At 37.0% G+C, this 18,209-nt stretch overlaps 1 protein-coding gene and 1 long non-coding RNA gene across 2 annotated transcripts; one reads left to right on the top strand and one right to left on the bottom strand.

Moving 5' to 3' along the window:
* Nucleotides 1-4,473: 4,473 nt before the first annotated feature.
* On the top strand, nucleotides 4,474-6,516 carry LOC136218014 (formin-like protein 4). Its single transcript, XM_066004739.1, has 2 exons — nucleotides 4,474-5,129; nucleotides 5,223-6,516. Exons 1-2 carry the CDS (start codon nucleotides 4,474-4,476, stop codon nucleotides 6,514-6,516), a joined length of 1,950 nt encoding a protein of 649 aa, XP_065860811.1.
* A 1,097-nt stretch (nucleotides 6,517-7,613) lies between these two features.
* On the bottom strand, nucleotides 7,614-8,140 carry LOC136231221 (uncharacterized). The gene is made up of 2 exons (XR_010689731.1): nucleotides 7,844-8,140; nucleotides 7,614-7,764 (listed from the first exon to the last, which is right to left on the bottom strand). It is a non-coding gene; the product is annotated as an uncharacterized lncRNA (long non-coding RNA).
* Nucleotides 8,141-18,209: the final 10,069 nt, after the last annotated feature.

The raw sequence follows: 18,209 nt of genomic DNA on the forward strand, positions 1-18,209 counted from the left end.
GTATCCCTCGGTTCAGATAACATCTATCATATCTTGGTACTCCCGTTAAAGTTTGTAGGCGTTGATCAGTTTGGCATCTATTGTTTCTTCGGGGCTTAACGCTCTCTTTGGTTTCGATGAGCTTTTTCTTTAGGATTTTCATTCCATTTGGTGACGAAGGGAATGCCCCGAATATATGGATTGTTTGGGTCAACTCCATTCGGATCTATCCAGAACCATTTTGGTTTGAAGTTTTTAACGCTTTGGACCTTTTTTTTTTATCAAGAAGGGTCGTCTTCGACTAGAAAGGGTCCAGTAAACCATATCTTCATCTGTTTTCTTCATTGGATATCATAAACTTCAAAAAAGAGGTCTAGTCAACTCAATATCAAGATCGCTGCAAACTTTGTCAAAGCTGAAAAGTTTTAGCCAAGCGTTAGGAGTAATTTGGTAAGGGAAAAGATTAAATTCAGTCTGCACGGCCATAACGCTTACGAGCAGTATAAATCTCATCTCCCTCTGTTTGGTGGGGGGGGGGGGGGGGGGGATGGGCCATTTCATTACTTTCAAGAAGTGAAATGGTCATTCGGCGGAGCCAATCGTTTTGTTCTTCAATGGCTCTAGGGTGAAAGGCAGTTAAGGTGGAAGGTTGCTTAAGAACCCTAGGGTTAACTTTACGAGGCTTTACAATTTTCTCAACATCGCCAACATCAATATTGACAGGTTGTTTGTTAGCATGAACCTTCTTGGGGACGTTTTTAGATGAATAGGGAGCCATTTAAATACAGAAAAGGAAGGAATTTAAACAAAAAAGACAAGACACAAGAACTTACGGGTTTCAACAATGGCAGAATCGTTGACAATTTGGATTGTTAAAAATAAACTGTCTGTATGGAGTAGGCTTAAAATTTAATTTTCCTATTAAGTTTTAAACGGCTTAAGGTTGATAAAAAAGAAAAAGAAAAATAGATAACCCTTCATCTGGTGGGATGAAATTAACACTCCACATGTGGAGTAAGGGAAAATCACATTTATAAGGGATGTTATTTTTAAGATTGGGAGTTCCTCGGCACCCCCTTGTCTCCACCTTTGGCCCAGATAAGAGTTTCTTTTATCTATTCTGTTATCTGAGGTTAAAATTGTTCCATTTATAGTTAGGTATTTGAACCCAAAAGCACTTTAAGTTAAAAATATAAGGGAATTTTTCATTCTTTCTTTTTTTATCTTAATTGACACTTGAAAATTTAAATCTTATACTTTTACTTTTACATAACATATGCCATCACTTAAAAAAAACACAAGCTCACTTTGTTAAAAAAGAAAGTAAGCCATAGTCTCTACGTCATTATAAATCGTTACTGAATTCTCTTTCATAACAATTTCTTGATTTCATAACAAAATTAAGAAATCAGTTTCATACTTAAAGTTTGTTTTGAACTAAATTCACTATTCAATCTAAATTTAAAGACCAAATTGATCATTTATACAAAAAAAAAAAAAAAAAAAAGAGTCACAGTTATGTGTTGTTGAAAAGAGAAATAAAATATTAAGGTTAGTAGTGTTAATATTTTATGCCATGAAAGCTTTCCAACGGTATATTATATGTTCAAAACCGACAAGTAAAATTAACATTTAAAGTGAACCAGTTGAAATGAGATTTTAAGAGAATAAAAATATAAATTTAGGTCTACTTCATATTAATATCTGACACAGATCCACATGCAAATGTCCATAAATTTAGGTCTACTTCATATGAATATCTGACACAAACCCACACGTAAATATCCATTGGGCTTGAAGCGTGCACAACACATGCCTATATTATCATGTAATGCAATTAAATCAACAAATAAGATTGCCATGAATCGAACTTTAGACCACTTGGTCAAATTGGCTCTGATACCATGTGATGAAACCAATTGAACTAAAAGCTCAAGCTGATAGTTAAAAGTCCGCTTCATATTAATATCTGACAACGACCACTTGATTTAAGAAGCTTCGAAATCAGTCATGGAACCAATTGAACTAAAAATTTAATCTGATAGTTATAGTCCAATAATAGTTTTTATATTAATGTCTGACACTCCTGCATGCAAATGCCTCTTAGATTTAAAATGTGTATTATGTATTGAAATGTCATTAATAAAAGAGGTTGACAAGATTCGAACCGTGGTTATGATACGATGTTAATAAATTAATTTAATTAAAAGTTTCATTTAATTTAGGTGGGAAAATGGATAGAGTAATTTGTTGGAAATAGTGTGTGGATAGAATAAATTGAATGCAATTAGGTTGGGAATTAGACAAGATATTAAAAAAGATTGTGTAAGATCTTCTATCCCCTTCACAGCACAATCAATCATTCTATTTTATGTGGATGGCTTCACCATATTATTAATATTTGTCTAGCAAAGGGCAGATATGACAAAATCAAAGATCCAGAATTAAGATGATTTGATTATGATTTAAGGACAATAACATTATGATTTTGATAGTTGAGCCCTTTGGTAGGGGGCATCATTAGACATGGATTCAATTCTATATATACACCAAATTAGTTTAAATAATATTGTGCAAAAAAATATTTATTTTTCAGTTATAGACAATGAGTCTTGATGTGTAAGTTTTTTTAAGTAAATGTTTACAAAATACGACAATTTTTAGTATATTTCAAAAAATTAAAACTTTAATTTGACATTTTATTTTAGGGAAATATAAAAAAAATGTGGTTTCTAAATGTAATATATATTTTTTTTGTAAAAGAGGTAATGTGTTTTATATGGTAAATAAAAAACATAAAAATTGCTTAACACTATTTTTCATGTCCTTAAATCAATATGCCACTACATCAACTCAACATACCATGTCAATAAAAAAAATCAATATTTTACTGTATCATGTAACGTGCCACAATTAAGGGCGTTTACAGGCCGAATCGAGACTGGATAGGCTTCGCTTAGCTCAAAAAATGGATGAGATCGAAGCTGAAAATTCAGGATAGGCTCCAGTTCGAGAGAACCAAATATAGGTTCGGCTTGAGGCCCGACTCGAGAATGTTCTTGAGCTGAAAATTTTACTTAAATCTACATATTTTGATATTTTATTATTTAATTTCAACATTTTAATAAAGAAAACACCAACTTTAAACTTAAAAAAAAAACAAATTTAACATATGATTTACAACAAATTTAAATGAAGATACACAATAAAAATTGAGAGTACCTATAAAATATGTCAAATACAATTACTGAGGTTACAATATCAAGTTTATTCCGAGTTTTTAAGCGAACTCAAAGAAATTCAGACTAGGCTTGTTAGTGTCTTGAGTTGATCCCTAGTTCGAGTAGTTTGTGAACTATTCTAGCTTATTAACACTCTTAACACAACTAATAACATAACATAGTAAATATTTTAGATTGTTTTTGTAATTAATTTATAGGTGGCACAAATGGTCCTTTATAAGGGTGTGCAAACATCATTTTACACAAGGCTCCAAAGTTATAAGGATTTAAAAAAGTTAAGGAATTTGTACTAAATTGAAAACTTTAGTGATTGAATGGTTTGTTTTGATTTAAAAAAATATACGAAATATTAAGAGCCCAATAAAAATTTGACAAATCCTCCAGAAAGAATGGTTTGTTTTGGTGTTGAGCTGATAAATTTTGTTCATGAGACAGAAATGAATGCGATTAAATATTAAAGGTCCGATAAATATTTAGCACATCCAGTTTATAACTATATTAAGAATATAATAAATATTTTAGAAAATGAAAACTTCAATATAACAATCAAATAATGTTAGAATTTTACTAATTCATAATTTAGGTCTAAATTTAGACATTATCCTCGTAAATAAACTACCATTACGTGAGTCATTCAACAGTTGGGCCAATAACATAAAATAAAAACATTGTGTGTACAAGGAAACAAAAGCTGTTGGACAAAATATAAATAATATAATATGGAATCTATGCATCTTTTAACATTAAATTACAGCATGACTTTAGAAACTTTTCATTAGACCATTGTGTTGTTGCCATATGACACTATGCTAAATGACTCCATCCCATTCCCATACATGTTTGCCTATAATCCCAACCATACACTGCCAAATGCTTTGAACACCAAGCACCAATACATAACAATGTTGTCCTAATCAATTCATACATACATATATATTATATTTGAGGCAGGACGGCTAAACTATCGAAAGCCTGCCGTTTCATATAATAATATGCCTGCATTTGCACCTTCAAAACATGGGCATTATGGTAATTTCTTTAGTTCAATAGAACAAGCCTACAAGCAACATTGAAATTGTTAGCAAAAAACATAAGAATTAAGCCAACAACGTTTCTCTGACTTTCTTTAAAACTGGAACCATGATTCCGCCATGATTGATGTTCTTGTTACGGTTTTTCTCCTCCTTGCTTTAAGCAATACTCCATAGTGAACACTGCACTTTCAACTGAAACAATCTCTTTCAGTATTGAAATGTCAGTGCCTGCATCATCATCGTCATCTTTGAGCTGGAATCTTATCATTGCTGTTGTTGCCACAGCTGCAATCACTCTGATCATCACTACAACCATCTTCCTCTGCTGCCACAGATGTGCAATACGCCGGCACAGAAAGAAAATTGGTTCAAACTCTCAAGCAGAAGCTCTAGTGAGTGAAGAGTTTAGAGAATTTGTTCATAAAGTGAAAGGTCTAATTGTCAATGAACCGGGGCAAGAATTTGTCTATGTCAAAGATTTACAAGGCAAAGCCTCGAATGAACAACCTCCGATGATTGTAACTCCCCTACCTTCGAAAGTTCCAGCAGTGCCAGAAACAACTAAATCACCACCTCCTCCCCCACCACCGCCAACTCCTCCGCCCATCCCTCCACTTCCGATGCTACCGCCATTAATGGCAAAGAAAAAAACTTTGCCTCCACCACCACCGCCTATGGCTGGTGGTCTGGTTTCATCAAGCAGACCACCACGAAGCACCTTTAGTAGTAAGAGCAGGGCACAGGGTTCAACAGCAGAGGCCTCAAAAGATACAAGCTTTGGCCAAATGAAGCTAAAGCCATTGCATTGGGATAAAGTTATAGCTAATGCTGACCATTCGATGGTTTGGAATGAGATTATTGATGGATCTCTCAGGTAACTCTTCCTCTCAGATTTAGTTCATTTCATAGTTTTTCATGTCAGAGAAGGCATCCCTCTAATGAATTGCTGTTTATTTTTCTTTCTCAGGTTTGATGATGACCAAATTGAATTACTGTTTGGATATAAACATGCAGACCGCAGAAGCTCTCAAGGAAATGCAATCTTGTCAAGCACAAGCCCTTCCCGAACAGCTCAAATTTTCATCCTTGAGCCCCGGAAGTCTCAAAACACAGCCATTGTACTAAAATCAATAGCAATTTCTCGTGATGAAATCCTTGATGCGCTTCTTGAGGGCCATGGTCTTACCACTGACACTCTTGAAAAACTTACCAGAATTGCTCCAACCCAGGAAGAAAAATCCAAAATCCTCCAATTCAGTGGCGATCCAAGTACTCTTGCCAATGCTGAAGGTTTCCTTTACCATATACTGAAAGCTCTTCCTTCAGCATTTGTCCGTACTAATGCAATGCTTTTCAGATCAAATTATGATGCAGAAATTCTCCACTTCAAGGAGGCCTTGCAAACACTTGAATTAGGGTGCAAGGAACTCCGAACCCAAGGACTCTTCCTAAAACTTCTTGAAGCCATTCTCAAAGCTGGCAATAGGATGAATGCCGGAACATCCAGAGGCAATGCACAAGGTTTTAACCTGACCACTCTCAGAAAGCTTTCTGATGTTAAAAGCATTGATGGCAAGACTACTTTACTTCATTTCGTGGTTGAACAAGTAGCTCGATCAGAGGGTAGACATTCTCTACTAAAGCAAAAAAGGAATTTCGAAAAAAAGGATAGTCAAGAAGGAAGTAATATTTATTCGGAAATCTTGACAGATACAGACAAAGACGAAGAGTACCTGGTGATAGGATTACAAGCATTGAGGGGATTGAGTAGTGACATGTTCAATGTAAAGAAAGCAGCCGACATAGAATATGACTGTTTCATGAACACATATTCCTCTCTTGCAACCCATGTAGAAGAAATTCAGCTGCTGATAACAAACAACAACAATGGAGAAGGGGGTACTTTTGTTAGGGAAATGAAAGGATTTCTAGAGGAGTGTAAGGAGGAGCTTAAGGTGGTGGAAGAGGAGCAAACACGAATTCTGGAGTTTGTGAAGAGAACAACAAAATATTATCAAGCAGGAGCAACCAAACATGAGAGGTCATGTCTGCAACTGTTTATCATTGTGAAAGATTTTCTTGACATGGTTGATAAAGTCTGCACCAACATTTCAAAAAGCATTAAGACAAAAAATGTGGCAGCAAGTCCGAAATCTAGGTCACTGCAAGTACAGCCAATTAAAAGTCCAGTGAGATTCCCAGACCGTCTGCACTTGACATCAGATGCTCCATCCTCTAGTGAATCAGATAATGATTTCTGAAGAAAAATGGATAAGCTTGAAACAAATTACAGGAGTTGGTAATCATGGAATTTCCTTGTTCGATTTGCAGAATTAATTGTATACATGACCTTCCTACTTTTTTATTTCCTTAACAGAAAGTAGAAAATGCTTCTAAGTAGGGAGATCAACAATTCAACTTAAGAAACTGAGTTTGACTACACATAAAATTAGAATTCATTGTTTAAATAATAATATTTTAGGCATTGCCATGTTTGACTTTGGTGTTTGAAATTGAAGGATTGCTGTCTCTTGAAGCGTGGAAGCTTGCAGGATTTAAATCATTCCCTTTTCTGCCTGTATCATTGTTTATTAAGTTATCTAGAATAGTGAAAATGAAAGAACTAAGTTGAATGTTTAAATTTACTATTGTGAATGTGAGACTTGCATATGGTGAATATCTTTTGCTTTAGCTCTCAAGTAGAAGCTTATTCTAGATTGCCACAGGAAAAAATGTTAATTGTTAGTGTTGAACAAGTCTTTTTCCTGCAAAATAAGAGAGCAAACTGTAGTTTCTGTGTATTGCTTTCATCTAATAAATAAAAATAATCAAAGTGGTGAATGAATGCATCATAATATTACATCCATAGCTCTCATATACTGGAAACAGATCCAACATAGACATGTCTAAACTACCAGAATGCTGCTGAGTAAGTTATTGGCTAAACCAGGCCACACTGACGTTATTAGAACCTCAAAGGTGAGAGGTAAGGATGTTGCAAGAACAAACGGAGGAATTTTCCATTCACATCAATATTGAGTTCTGAATTTTGCTTTCAAGAAAAGCCAACAGCTAAAGCTAAGTTTGATATTTTCTGGTTTCCTCTAGGCAGGCTAATGGTAGTAAACACTTTGTAGATTTTCAAATTATAACATTTAACATTGCATTTTCAGTACACTGCTTTCTATAATTCTTTAAAGTCCCAAAGAAAGAACACAAAATCAGGTGACACCATACAATTAAAGGCAGTCTTTTCTCTCCTAAACTATGAATAATAATAACGGAATCTGTGGAAAAGTAAATTAGGAAGTAGAATAGACACTCAAGAAATAAACAAACAAGAGGAGAATGACACTCACCTTCTTGAAGAATTTGATCTTGTGAATCCTGGAGCTGAACAGAGTATGAGATCCACTGAATATCTGTAAGGCAATCAGCACATAATTACTCAGTATTGCTCTCAAAATGTAAACTGGAAAGCAGCTCACACTATCAACTGATCATATAAGCTGCCAAAAAATTTAGAGGATACAAATGTTAATTTCAAGCATTGTTCATCAACGATTTTTGTATATAATTTCACGATACCTAATTCAGCTTCTCTTTATGATCAAAAATCTAATCCTGAAATGCAGGTATTTTGTTAGATAACAAGTACCGTAAACAAGACCTTTGAAGCTACCAGTCTTGAAGAAACGGTGAACGAAGAGAGGAAAAAGACGGATTGAACGATGTAATCCATTCGCTTTTTTTTTCATCTTTCAGTCTTAATCTCACTTCCAGTCCAAATCACCGTCGTTTGAACAGGTGGAAACCAATCGTGCTTCGTATAAGGTCAAGGTCCTTTGGAATTATTATCCAACTTCTTTTTTCTTCGGATCTATCCGTTAGCTGTATTTTTCTTCGTTTCAGCAAGAGTAGAAAAGTTTTATTTATCATGTCCGTACATCTATGGAATCTATAGATATGTTTGATTGCAAAAAGAAAAGAAATCAGATTTAAATGTACGGAAAATCTAAATAATAAAAAATAGATTACATCGGTTTTTCAACGGGATTCAATTACAAGAAAAATATGATTTATATCTTTATTGTGTTTCTATCTTTTATAGTCTTTTTTTCATCCCTTAAAAGGGATATAAACGGGACGGGACGGGGCGGGGATTGGAGTTCCTATCCCCGTTCCCCGACTAAACGGGGAATCCCCATACCCGCCCCGCGAAACAAACGGGGATAAAAATTCATCCCCGTCCCCACCCCGCGGGTGTCCCCGTTTACCCATTTAAATTTAAAAGAATATAAAAAAAAATAAATGAAAAGAATAGAGGAAAAAAAAAAGAAAATATGAGAATATGATGAACAAATAGATATAGAGTAAAATAGAGGTAAATAATTTAGATTGGATTAATCATAGGTTCAAGTTTTCCTAGACGTATTTTTTATTTTCTATGATTAATAATATGTTATCAGGAATTAAACGGGTAATCTATAGGGAATCCCCGCAGGACACAATACGGGCGGGTTCGGGATCCCCACGGGACGGGGATACCTTTCCCATCCCTGCTAACGGGGCACATATTAATCCCCGTTCCCGTCTCATAATAAAACGGGATGGGATCTCATCGGGGACAGGTAATCTCCGCCCCATTTACATCCCTAATCCCTTTATAGATCTTACAATAACCATATGGGTATACGGTTTATTTCTTCTCGTTATCGTGCTATATTTATATTTTTAATCTAATAAAATAATATAATATTAAAAAAATATTCGTGGGTTTAATTCAAATCAAAAGTTTAGATACTAACTCGGTTTGCAAGTGATAAAGCAATTGATAAAACTTAATAAATTAAGCTCATTGCTTTTAAACTAATTTATTAATTTTTATCAATTTTATAACCGAAGGAGCTAAAATTTCAAATCAACCTTATTTTATATTAAAATGATTAATTTTTTTTCCCTAAACTCTACTTTTCATACAAAAATTTTAATTTTTTTTTTTAACTATTATGGTTTAATTATAAGATATAGAAACTTTTTTTCTTGGTATAAATAAAGATAAATTTTAGAATTTTTTTTTACAAATGCATCAATAATATAGAACATTATATTAATTTTTTTTTTTTGACAAATCTAAAATTTATATATTAAAAAATGAAGGGTATATCATCAAATTAAAAAAAAAAAACTAATTTCAATGATTTGTATGTTGTTTTTTCCCAAACAAATATGAGAATATATATACATCAGCATTACACAAAAAACATGGTACTATTAAGAAATCAAGTCTTAGCAGTTAAATCATCAGAACAAAAGACATCAGAAACCGGAGCTTTAGTAACTAAACCATGAACTGTCCAATTACAATATTATCTCTTTCTTTTTGATGAAATAAAATGAAAGTGTTTGGAAAGAAGCAAGATATCATCAATAACCATACTAATAGTTGTAGTGTTGTTCCTAGAAGAATTGTTAATGACATTAATAACATCCTATGAATCACATTCAAAAACAGTAAAATGGATTCCTTTTTTAATTTCAAAAAAAATATCATCTCTCATAGCAAGAGCTTCACAAACAAGACTAGCTTGTAAGGGAAAGTAATGTTTGCAGAGGCAACTAGGAACATAACCATTATGATCTTTGCAATAATCCCACCACTACCAGTAGAAGTGTTTTGAACAAAACTCCCATCTACATTAATCTTACCCATCCAGAATAAGATTTGGCCCAAGAAAGAATTTGTTGAGGACGAGTTAGGCCAGGAGGGGACGACAATACTGCTTTAGAAGCAGAGACATAATTCCCCCATTCTGAGCACAAATTGCGTGCTTTTTCAACAATTTCTATCGTGTTCCAAAGCTTCTGATTAAATACAAAGTCATTTCTAGCTTTCTAAATTTCCCATAAAAGAAAACATGTCATGGAAGTAGCATTCATATCAAGTGGAAAAAGAGTCCAAACCAAAAAGAAGAGTAATCCAAAGCAAACTGCAAGAATTACCAAGAAGAACATCAGACCTAGGCATTAAGGGAAAGAACAGCTAGACTACTTTAGCCATTGGGCATTTAAAGAAAAGATGGATTGCATCCATAGTTGAAGAGAAGAAGCAGCAAGCATTAGACATAACAATACCTCTCAGGACAAGATTATCCACATTAGGTAATCAATTAGAGATAAGACTCCGTAAGAATATTTTTAATTTATTTAGAACATCAATATTTCATACCCTTATCCACTGCAAGTCAGGAAGAATAGCAGCAGAAATCCCAGAATTATTGTAGGTGCTTTGAAAGAAAACTATAGCCGTTTTATAGCGTGACATGACCAAGAACTCTTCTCACTTTGAGAAATCCCAGAGAAGGTAGTCAGCTGCATTGGTGAGGCTTAGCAGAATTCCTAAAACACCATTTACATCATTAGAATGGAACCAAATTTGCACTAGAGTATCATCTCAACAACTAGATTGAGCATTAATAAGCCGATGAACTTGAAGGAGATGACGAGACTCATCGCTTTTGGTTCTCACTTTGAAGGAAGCAATGATTCTAAAAATAGTAAATAGAACAACCATTATCAACCTGCCACTCGAGACCCAATTTTAGAACTGGAATCCCATGAAGGATGCTTCTCCAAACCCAAGATGGATTAGAACCCGGTTGAGCATCAAGAAAGTCATTGTAAGGAAAAATTTTGGCCATAGGGAGAGAAGACAATAGTTAATGAGGATGTTCAATGATTTGCCAACCTTACCTTGCAAACCGGGACAGATTAAGAACCCTTTAATCTTTGAAGCCAAGACCACCTTCCAATTTATTTTTGCACATATCCTTCCACGAATTCTAATCGATTTTCCGTTTATCCATATCCTCTCTCCACCAGAATTTGGCGATGAACTTGTTAATTTCTTTATAGACAAAATCGTGCAATTTAAAACACAGCATATAAAAGATAGGAATGGCAGTTGCAACGGCCTTGACAAGAACTTCTTATATGAGATTGATCGGACATTAGTCGAAAAAGAAAAGGAAAAGGCTGGGCTCTGCTAGGGTTTGGTTCCTTTTGGGTCTACCGCCGCTCTTCTATTCTCTGCCGTTCCTCCGCTCCACACTCGTCGTCGTTCCGATCGTCCCTATAGTTGCCTCTCTTAGCCGCGGTCCTCGTCCTGATGTGGGTGGTGCGGTTTCCCGTATGATTTGCCGTGGTTTCTCCTTCGCGGATCTGCGACTGCCGCCTGCCGCCTGCCTGGCGTCGTCCTTCCGAGTTCGTCCGCCGCGGATCCCTGCTCCTTACCGCCGTCGTTCTCCCTTTGCCGCTGCGCCGCCCCTTTTCGTTTTCCGCTTGCATGGTGCTGCGGCTGTTGCAAGCTGTTATTAAGAACAGCTTTTTAATTTAATAAAAACAATATTAATAATAATATAATCGTTATAGGAACTAATAAGACAATAAGACAAATTACTAGTGGAAGAGATTGGGATTTGTGACTCCTGTATTCAAAAATTTGATTTTAATTTTAGGTTGGCTGCTTTTTGTTTGCTAGGTTTATAAGGATTGTTGGTTAATTGATTCTAGTAAATCTGATGGAAATTGATTGTTCCATTGCCTACCTTTTTTCTAGATCCTCGCTTTTGAAAAATGCTTTGCCTGGATCTAGTAAAGCTGCGGTAAGCCCTACTTTGAGGCCCGGACCTTTTTCTGGACCTAAGTCCTATGCGGCTACCCTTGTTGGTAATGCTCATTCGGCGGGTATTTCTCCGGATGATCCTCCCCCTGTGGATCGATCTCTTATAACCGAAGAAGGCGGTTTTAAAGCCGTCAAAATTCAGCAGGATATTTACAATGAAAGACTCAATCTTTGTAAATATTCTATTATCGGACGTATTACTCTTATTAAAGGAGAAACTCCATGGAAACAGCCGGAATTGAAAGCCAAACTTTCATCTATTTGGGGTTGTTCTTCTAATTGGAAATTGATTTCTCTAGGTAGAGGTTTTTACCACATCATTCTTTCGTCCGTAGAGACTCTCCAATCTATTTGGAGTCGTGGTGCCATTGCACTTAGACCGGGGATTATGCGCTTCATTCCTTGGAGCCCGGGATTTAACCCGGACTCGCACAAATCCACTTCTGCTCAAGTCTGGGTAAGATTCTACAATCTTCCTTGGGAATTCTGGGACAAGCGGATCATGGCAAGCATTGCAAGAGCGATTGGGGTGCCCCTTCGTTTTGATAAGAATACTGTGGAGGGTGAAATGGGTCACTATGCTCGTATTTTGATTGATGTGGAGCTTTCTAAGGAAATTCAATACAAGCTTAGGGTGGATATTGATACCTCAATGCACTGGATTTCCCTTGAATATGAAAGACTTCCGGATTTATGCTCCATTTGCCATTCCATTGGCCATTCTGCTGGAGCTTGTAGGAGGAACATTCGTAGTGAAGAGCATGTTGAGCTAAAGCAAAGAAATGGGAAGCAGAAGATGGGATCTCTTAAGCCCCGAGGTAGGTCTGTTACTCGGATTTGGAAACAGAAGCTAAGAGTTCACATGGATACTGGTGAACCCTCTAAAGGGGCTCCTACCAATGGGGAATCTGACAAACCTAATAACTGTGACTTGTAGATGGTACTTCACAGTTCGGTCAGGATTAATGAGTCGGTTCTTGACTTTGATTCTGGCACGGCCCCCGCCTCTCCTACTCTTGGCTTTCCATCTCATCAACTTGATAAAGAGTTGGGAGTCTTGGATTGGCAAACCCTTCAACCCAATATTCAGGTTTCTGATATTCCTAATTTGCAAACCATTGAGCATTCAGGAACCAGTGATTGTTTGCAGGTGGTTAATGTTACAGAGGAAAATACTTGGACTAAAGTCCAGAAAAGGAAGAAGTAAAAAGACAACATCATCCCCCTTGAGGTAAGTGGTAAACGACATAGCAAGCCGCCTGTGCGGTTTCAATGATTGTGTTGTATTGGAATTGTAGGGGTATCGGTAATGATCGCACTCAACGAGCCCTGAAGCTTCTGTGCCTACAACATCGTCCTGATTTTTTGTGTCTTGCAGAACCTCTTGTTTGTTTTAGTGACACTGCTGATACGTTTTGGAGATCTCTGGGACTTTCTCTTTATGCTTGGAATGATAAGGATTCTCCGACTCTTTGGCTTCTTACTAAGCATGCTTCTTCTCTTTCTCTTCATTCTTCGCATGCTCAACATGTTACTGTTCAGCACCAGCTGGGTGATAAATCTTTTCTGCTCTCTTTTATCTACGGTAGTAACCTGGCTTCGGAAAGAAGGGAGTTGTGGTATTCTCTTTATAGTTGTGCCTTTCCAAATAATAATTGGTTGGTGCTTGGGGACTTCAATGCTATTACGGGCTCTCATGAGAAGCTTGGTCCCTCTCCTGTTGTTAGATCCTGTAGGGAATTCAGGAATTTTATTGATGATTGTGATCTTATTGATATTGATACTTTGGGTCAGAGGTTTACTTGGTCCAATGGTCGACATGGGGCGGCTCATGTTGAATGTCGTCTGGATAGAGCTTTGGTGTCAGAGGGCTTTTTAGATTCTTGGGACTCTATCTATTGCACAGCTTTAGCAAGGTATAGTTCTGATCATTGTCCGATGCTTCTTCAATGCAGAAATGGGGAACCAAGGATTGCTAGGTTCAGATTTCATGCAATGTGGACCACTAATGATTATTTAAAGGGAGTTATTGCCAACCACTGGACTGCATCGCACATCTCGCTTCCTCCTGCACAACTATTATGTCATAAACTTCACACTCTTAGGCCTATTCTCAGGGATTGGAATAAAAACGTGTTTGGCAGAATTGATTCTAATATCCACCTGGCAGAAGTTCATCTTGCCGATATTCAAAAGCAAATTTCTGAGCAAGGTGATTCTCCGGAGTTGAGTAGTGCTGCTTCTGCCGCCTGCTCCAATCTTGATTTACAACTTCTTCGGCAGGAGATGATGTACAGAGAGCAAAGTCGTGTTAAGTGGCTTAAAGAGGGGGATAGGAACACTAGTTTTTTCCAAAGGTCTGCTAAAGTTAGAAAGACTTGGGCTGGCATTCATCATTTAAGGATCGGCGATGAGGGTCCCACTTCCGACACGGCTAGATTATCTGATCATGTAATTGAATATTTCTCTAATCTCTTCCGCAATTCTAGGGACCATATCGATCTTTCTCCAATTAATGAGGTAATTCCCAACTTAGTAACTTCTTTGGAAAATGAGGAATTAATCTCTAAACCTTCCATTGAAGATATTAAAGACACAGTCTTTTCCATGGATCCTAACAATGCTCCTGGTCCTGATGGTTTTGGGGGAACCTTTTATCGCTCCTTTTGGGATATTGTTGGGAAGGATGTTTGCAATATGGTTCAGGCTTTCTTTGATCATGGTTGCATCCTGCCTGGATTAAACTCTAGTATTATGGCCCTTATTCCTAAAGTGGCTGAAGCTGACAGAATTGAGAATTTCCGTCCAATTGTGATGAGTAACTTTGGTTTCAAAATCATCACCAAAATTCTTGCGGATCGCCTTGCAGTTATTGCTGCAAGGATTGTCTCTTCCAACCAGTATGGTTTCCTTAAAGGTAGAAGCATTCATCAGTGCATTGCCTTAGCTTCTGAGGGAGTTAATATGCTTGATAGAAAACGTTTTGGTGGTCATATGGCCTTAAAAATTGATATTCGTAAGGCTTTTGATACTTTAGATTGGAACTTCCTCTTGGCTGTGTTGGATTCCTTCGGTTTTTCTCTCACTTTCAGGGATTGGATCCTAAATATTCTGGCATCTGCTCGTATTTCTGTGATGATTAATGGTTCTCCAAAGGGTTACTTTTCTTATTCTAGAGGGGTTAGACAAGGGGACCCCCTTTCTCCTCTGCTGTTTGACATTGCTGAGGATTTTTTCTCTCGTTGGCTTACTAAAATGGTAAGGGAGGGTACTTATTCTCCTATGTATTATTCTAGTGGAAATTCCTTTCCCTCTCATCTTCTTTTTGCTGATGACATGCTCATTTTTGGAGTGGCATCTTTGAGCAATATGCATGCTATCAAGGAATTTTTCCTGCTCTATGGACAGATATCCGGTCAGCAGGTTAGTTGGGATAAATCTGCTATCTTTTTTGGTTCTCAAGTGAATCCTCCGAGGAGGGTTCGGCTTGCTAACTGTCTTGGCATCCGTTTGGAGTCTCTCCCCTTCAGTTACTTAGGAGTCCCTCTATCTAAAGGCGCTCCTAGGGCCCGTTACCTCAGCTGCCTTGCAGACAAGTTTCTATCTCAGTTTAGCAAATGGAAAGGTAGCTCTCTCTCCTTTGCAGGTCGTTTAACTCTAATTAAGTCTGCTATTACTGGCTCTCTAGTTCATTCATTCTTGATCTATAAATGGCCAGTGAGTTTGTTGAAAAGGCTCAATAGTAGTGTTAGGAATTTTCTTTGGACGGGATGTATTGATCAGAGGAAGTTAATCACGGTTCCCTGGCAAACTTGTTGCAAAAGTTTGGAGGGTGGTGGATTGGGCATTAAGGATTTTAGGATCTTTAACCAAGCTCTCTTGGGTAAGATGTGTTGGGATTTAATTCAAGGCAACAGTCTTGCTATTTCTCTGATGAAGTCTAGATTTATGGCTGTCTCTGGTTTGCCTAAAGCTACCATTGCTCCTTCCTCGATTTGGTCTTCCTGTAAGTTTGTTTATTCATCCATTTGGGAACAGACCTTTTGATGGATTGGCCAGTCTTCAACGCTCAATTTCTGGACTGATAGGTGGATCATTCCATCGGTGGCGGACAGATTGGGTCTTGATCATCATGATAAGCGTTCTCGCTTTACTTCTGTTGATGATTTTTTGGTCAATTCAGAATGGCTTGGCTTAAGCACTCTGCCTTCGGTTGTTCAAGACACTATTCGATCTATTCACAGGGGTAGAGATGATTTAGATTTATGCGCTTGGCAGCCCTCTATGAAGGGTATTTTCTCTGCCAAAGAGTACTATTTGATTATTTGTCCTCGTTCCTCCTCGGTGGACTGGTATAAATTTGTTTGGAATTCTCATACTCCCCCTTCTCGCTCCTTCACATCCTGGAGAGTTTTGCATGGAAGGGTTCCGACTCACGACCTCCTGCAACGTCTAGGCTTATCTTTTGCCTCTCGTTGCGTTCTTTGTGGTAGGGATGTTGAGTCCATTAACCACTTGTTCATTAGCTGTTCTTTTGCAGATTCTCTATGGAGGGCCCTTGAGATTCATTTTGACTGCGCTTTACCTCGTCATTCCCAATTCATCCACTTCTTCAGCACTCTTCGTAGCATTCATTTTGGCTCCCAGGTGTCGATGATCTGGCGTGTTGCCGCTGTCTCTTGCATCTGGTTAATCTGGCATTGCAAAAATGAAGCAACCTTTAAGGAGGTTTCTCCTTCTATTCAGCACTCGAAGATCACCCTTTTTCGAATGATTCAAGAGTCCTTTGCCTCTTCTAAAGGTTTTTGCTCTTCGAGGAGAGATGCTGATATCTTATCCCATCTTTTGGCTTCTCCAAGGCCGCTTCCTGCTCCCAACATTATTCCAGTCCATTGGCGTAAACCTCCTCCGGGCTGGGTTAAAGTCAATGTGGACGGCTCTGCTTTTGGTACTCCTGGCGAGGCGGGAGCGGGCGGTATCTTTCGTAACTATCGCGGCTTTCCCAAAGGTTGTTTTGCTTTTTCTACCTCTCATTCTTTTGCTTACATGGCTGAATTGAGAGCCGCTATTTTCGCAATTGAACTTGCTTGGGAGAAAAATTGGCATCATCTTTGGGTTGAGTCAGACTCCATGTACGTAGTTAATTTGCTTCGGCTTCGTTCCATGGATGTTCCTTGGAGCATTCGACAAGAATGGTTGCACTGTCTCAACATTTGCTCTAGGATGAACATTATTTTCACACACATCTTTAGGGAAGGAAATCGTGTTGCTGATGCTTTGGCAAAGTTTGGAGTCTCTTCCTCTATGATCAACTGGTGGCCTTCAGCTCCTACTTTTTGTCACAGGTTTATCAACGATGACATCTGTAATATTTTTCATTTACGCTTTTCTTGACATTTCCTATACTTTTCTCATTCTCCTTCTTCTTGTTTGTTCTCCTTCCTCTTCTCTTGTTCAAACTCTCACCTTTTATTTTTTAATATATGAAGGGTTTGACAGTTCTTGGGCCATGGGTGCTCTCCTCGCTCAAGATCTTCTCGTCCCAATTTCTATAAAAAAAAGGCTCAATTATTATTGAATTTCTTAGGTCCCGTTTGGTACGCTGTAATGAGCGTCGTAATGGAATGTCCATTACGATGGAGGCTCATTACTATGTTTGGATATGTCATATTATTTTTATCGTAATGGAATCACAAATACATCACTCCACTTTTCTTTACAAATTCATGTAATGAGCATTACATAAATAATAGACATGAATCCCCATTACGACTAACTCTTGCATTTTTTTTATTAATACTTATTATGCATAATTCTTATTAAACGACAAAACAAAAAACTAGAAAAACATAAAAAATGAAAAAAAAAACGTGAAAACTCGAAAATACGAAAAACTCGAAAAACGTGATGAAATATTGTCTGTCACGATTTTTTTTTTGTTTTTCATCTTTTTTTATTGCATTTTTTTCATGTTTTTCGTGTTTTCTGTTTTTCGCGTTTTTCTCATTTTTCACGTTTTCATGTTTTTCGATGATTTTAATTGTATAAATAAAATTTTATGATTACATTTTAACTAAGCAAATATTAAGTATTGTAACCGTAATTAAGTTTCATCATTTTTTTAGTTTGTCAACCAAACATGGTAATGGAATCACTATTCCATTCCATTACATTACAAGGTTGATTACATTACAAGTTTGATTACATTACATTGCATTACGTCGTACCAAACGGACCCTTAGTGCTTTCGTCCTAAACTCTTCTAACTTA

Source organism: Euphorbia lathyris, chromosome 1, assembly GCF_963576675.1.
Source record: "Euphorbia lathyris chromosome 1, ddEupLath1.1, whole genome shotgun sequence".
Lineage (NCBI taxonomy): Eukaryota > Viridiplantae > Streptophyta > Magnoliopsida > Malpighiales > Euphorbiaceae > Euphorbia > Euphorbia lathyris.

What these genes read in the sequence shown, in the direction of transcription:
- LOC136218014 (XM_066004739.1), top strand. Translation starts at nt 4,474, where the DNA reads ATGTCAGTGCCTGCATCATCATCGTCATCTTTGAGCTGGAATCTTATC. An exon ending in ATTATTGATGGATCTCTCAG is followed by an intron (nt 5,130 to 5,222) that starts GTAACTCTTCCT and finishes TTTCTTTCTCAG; the next exon opens with GTTTGATGATGACCAAATTG.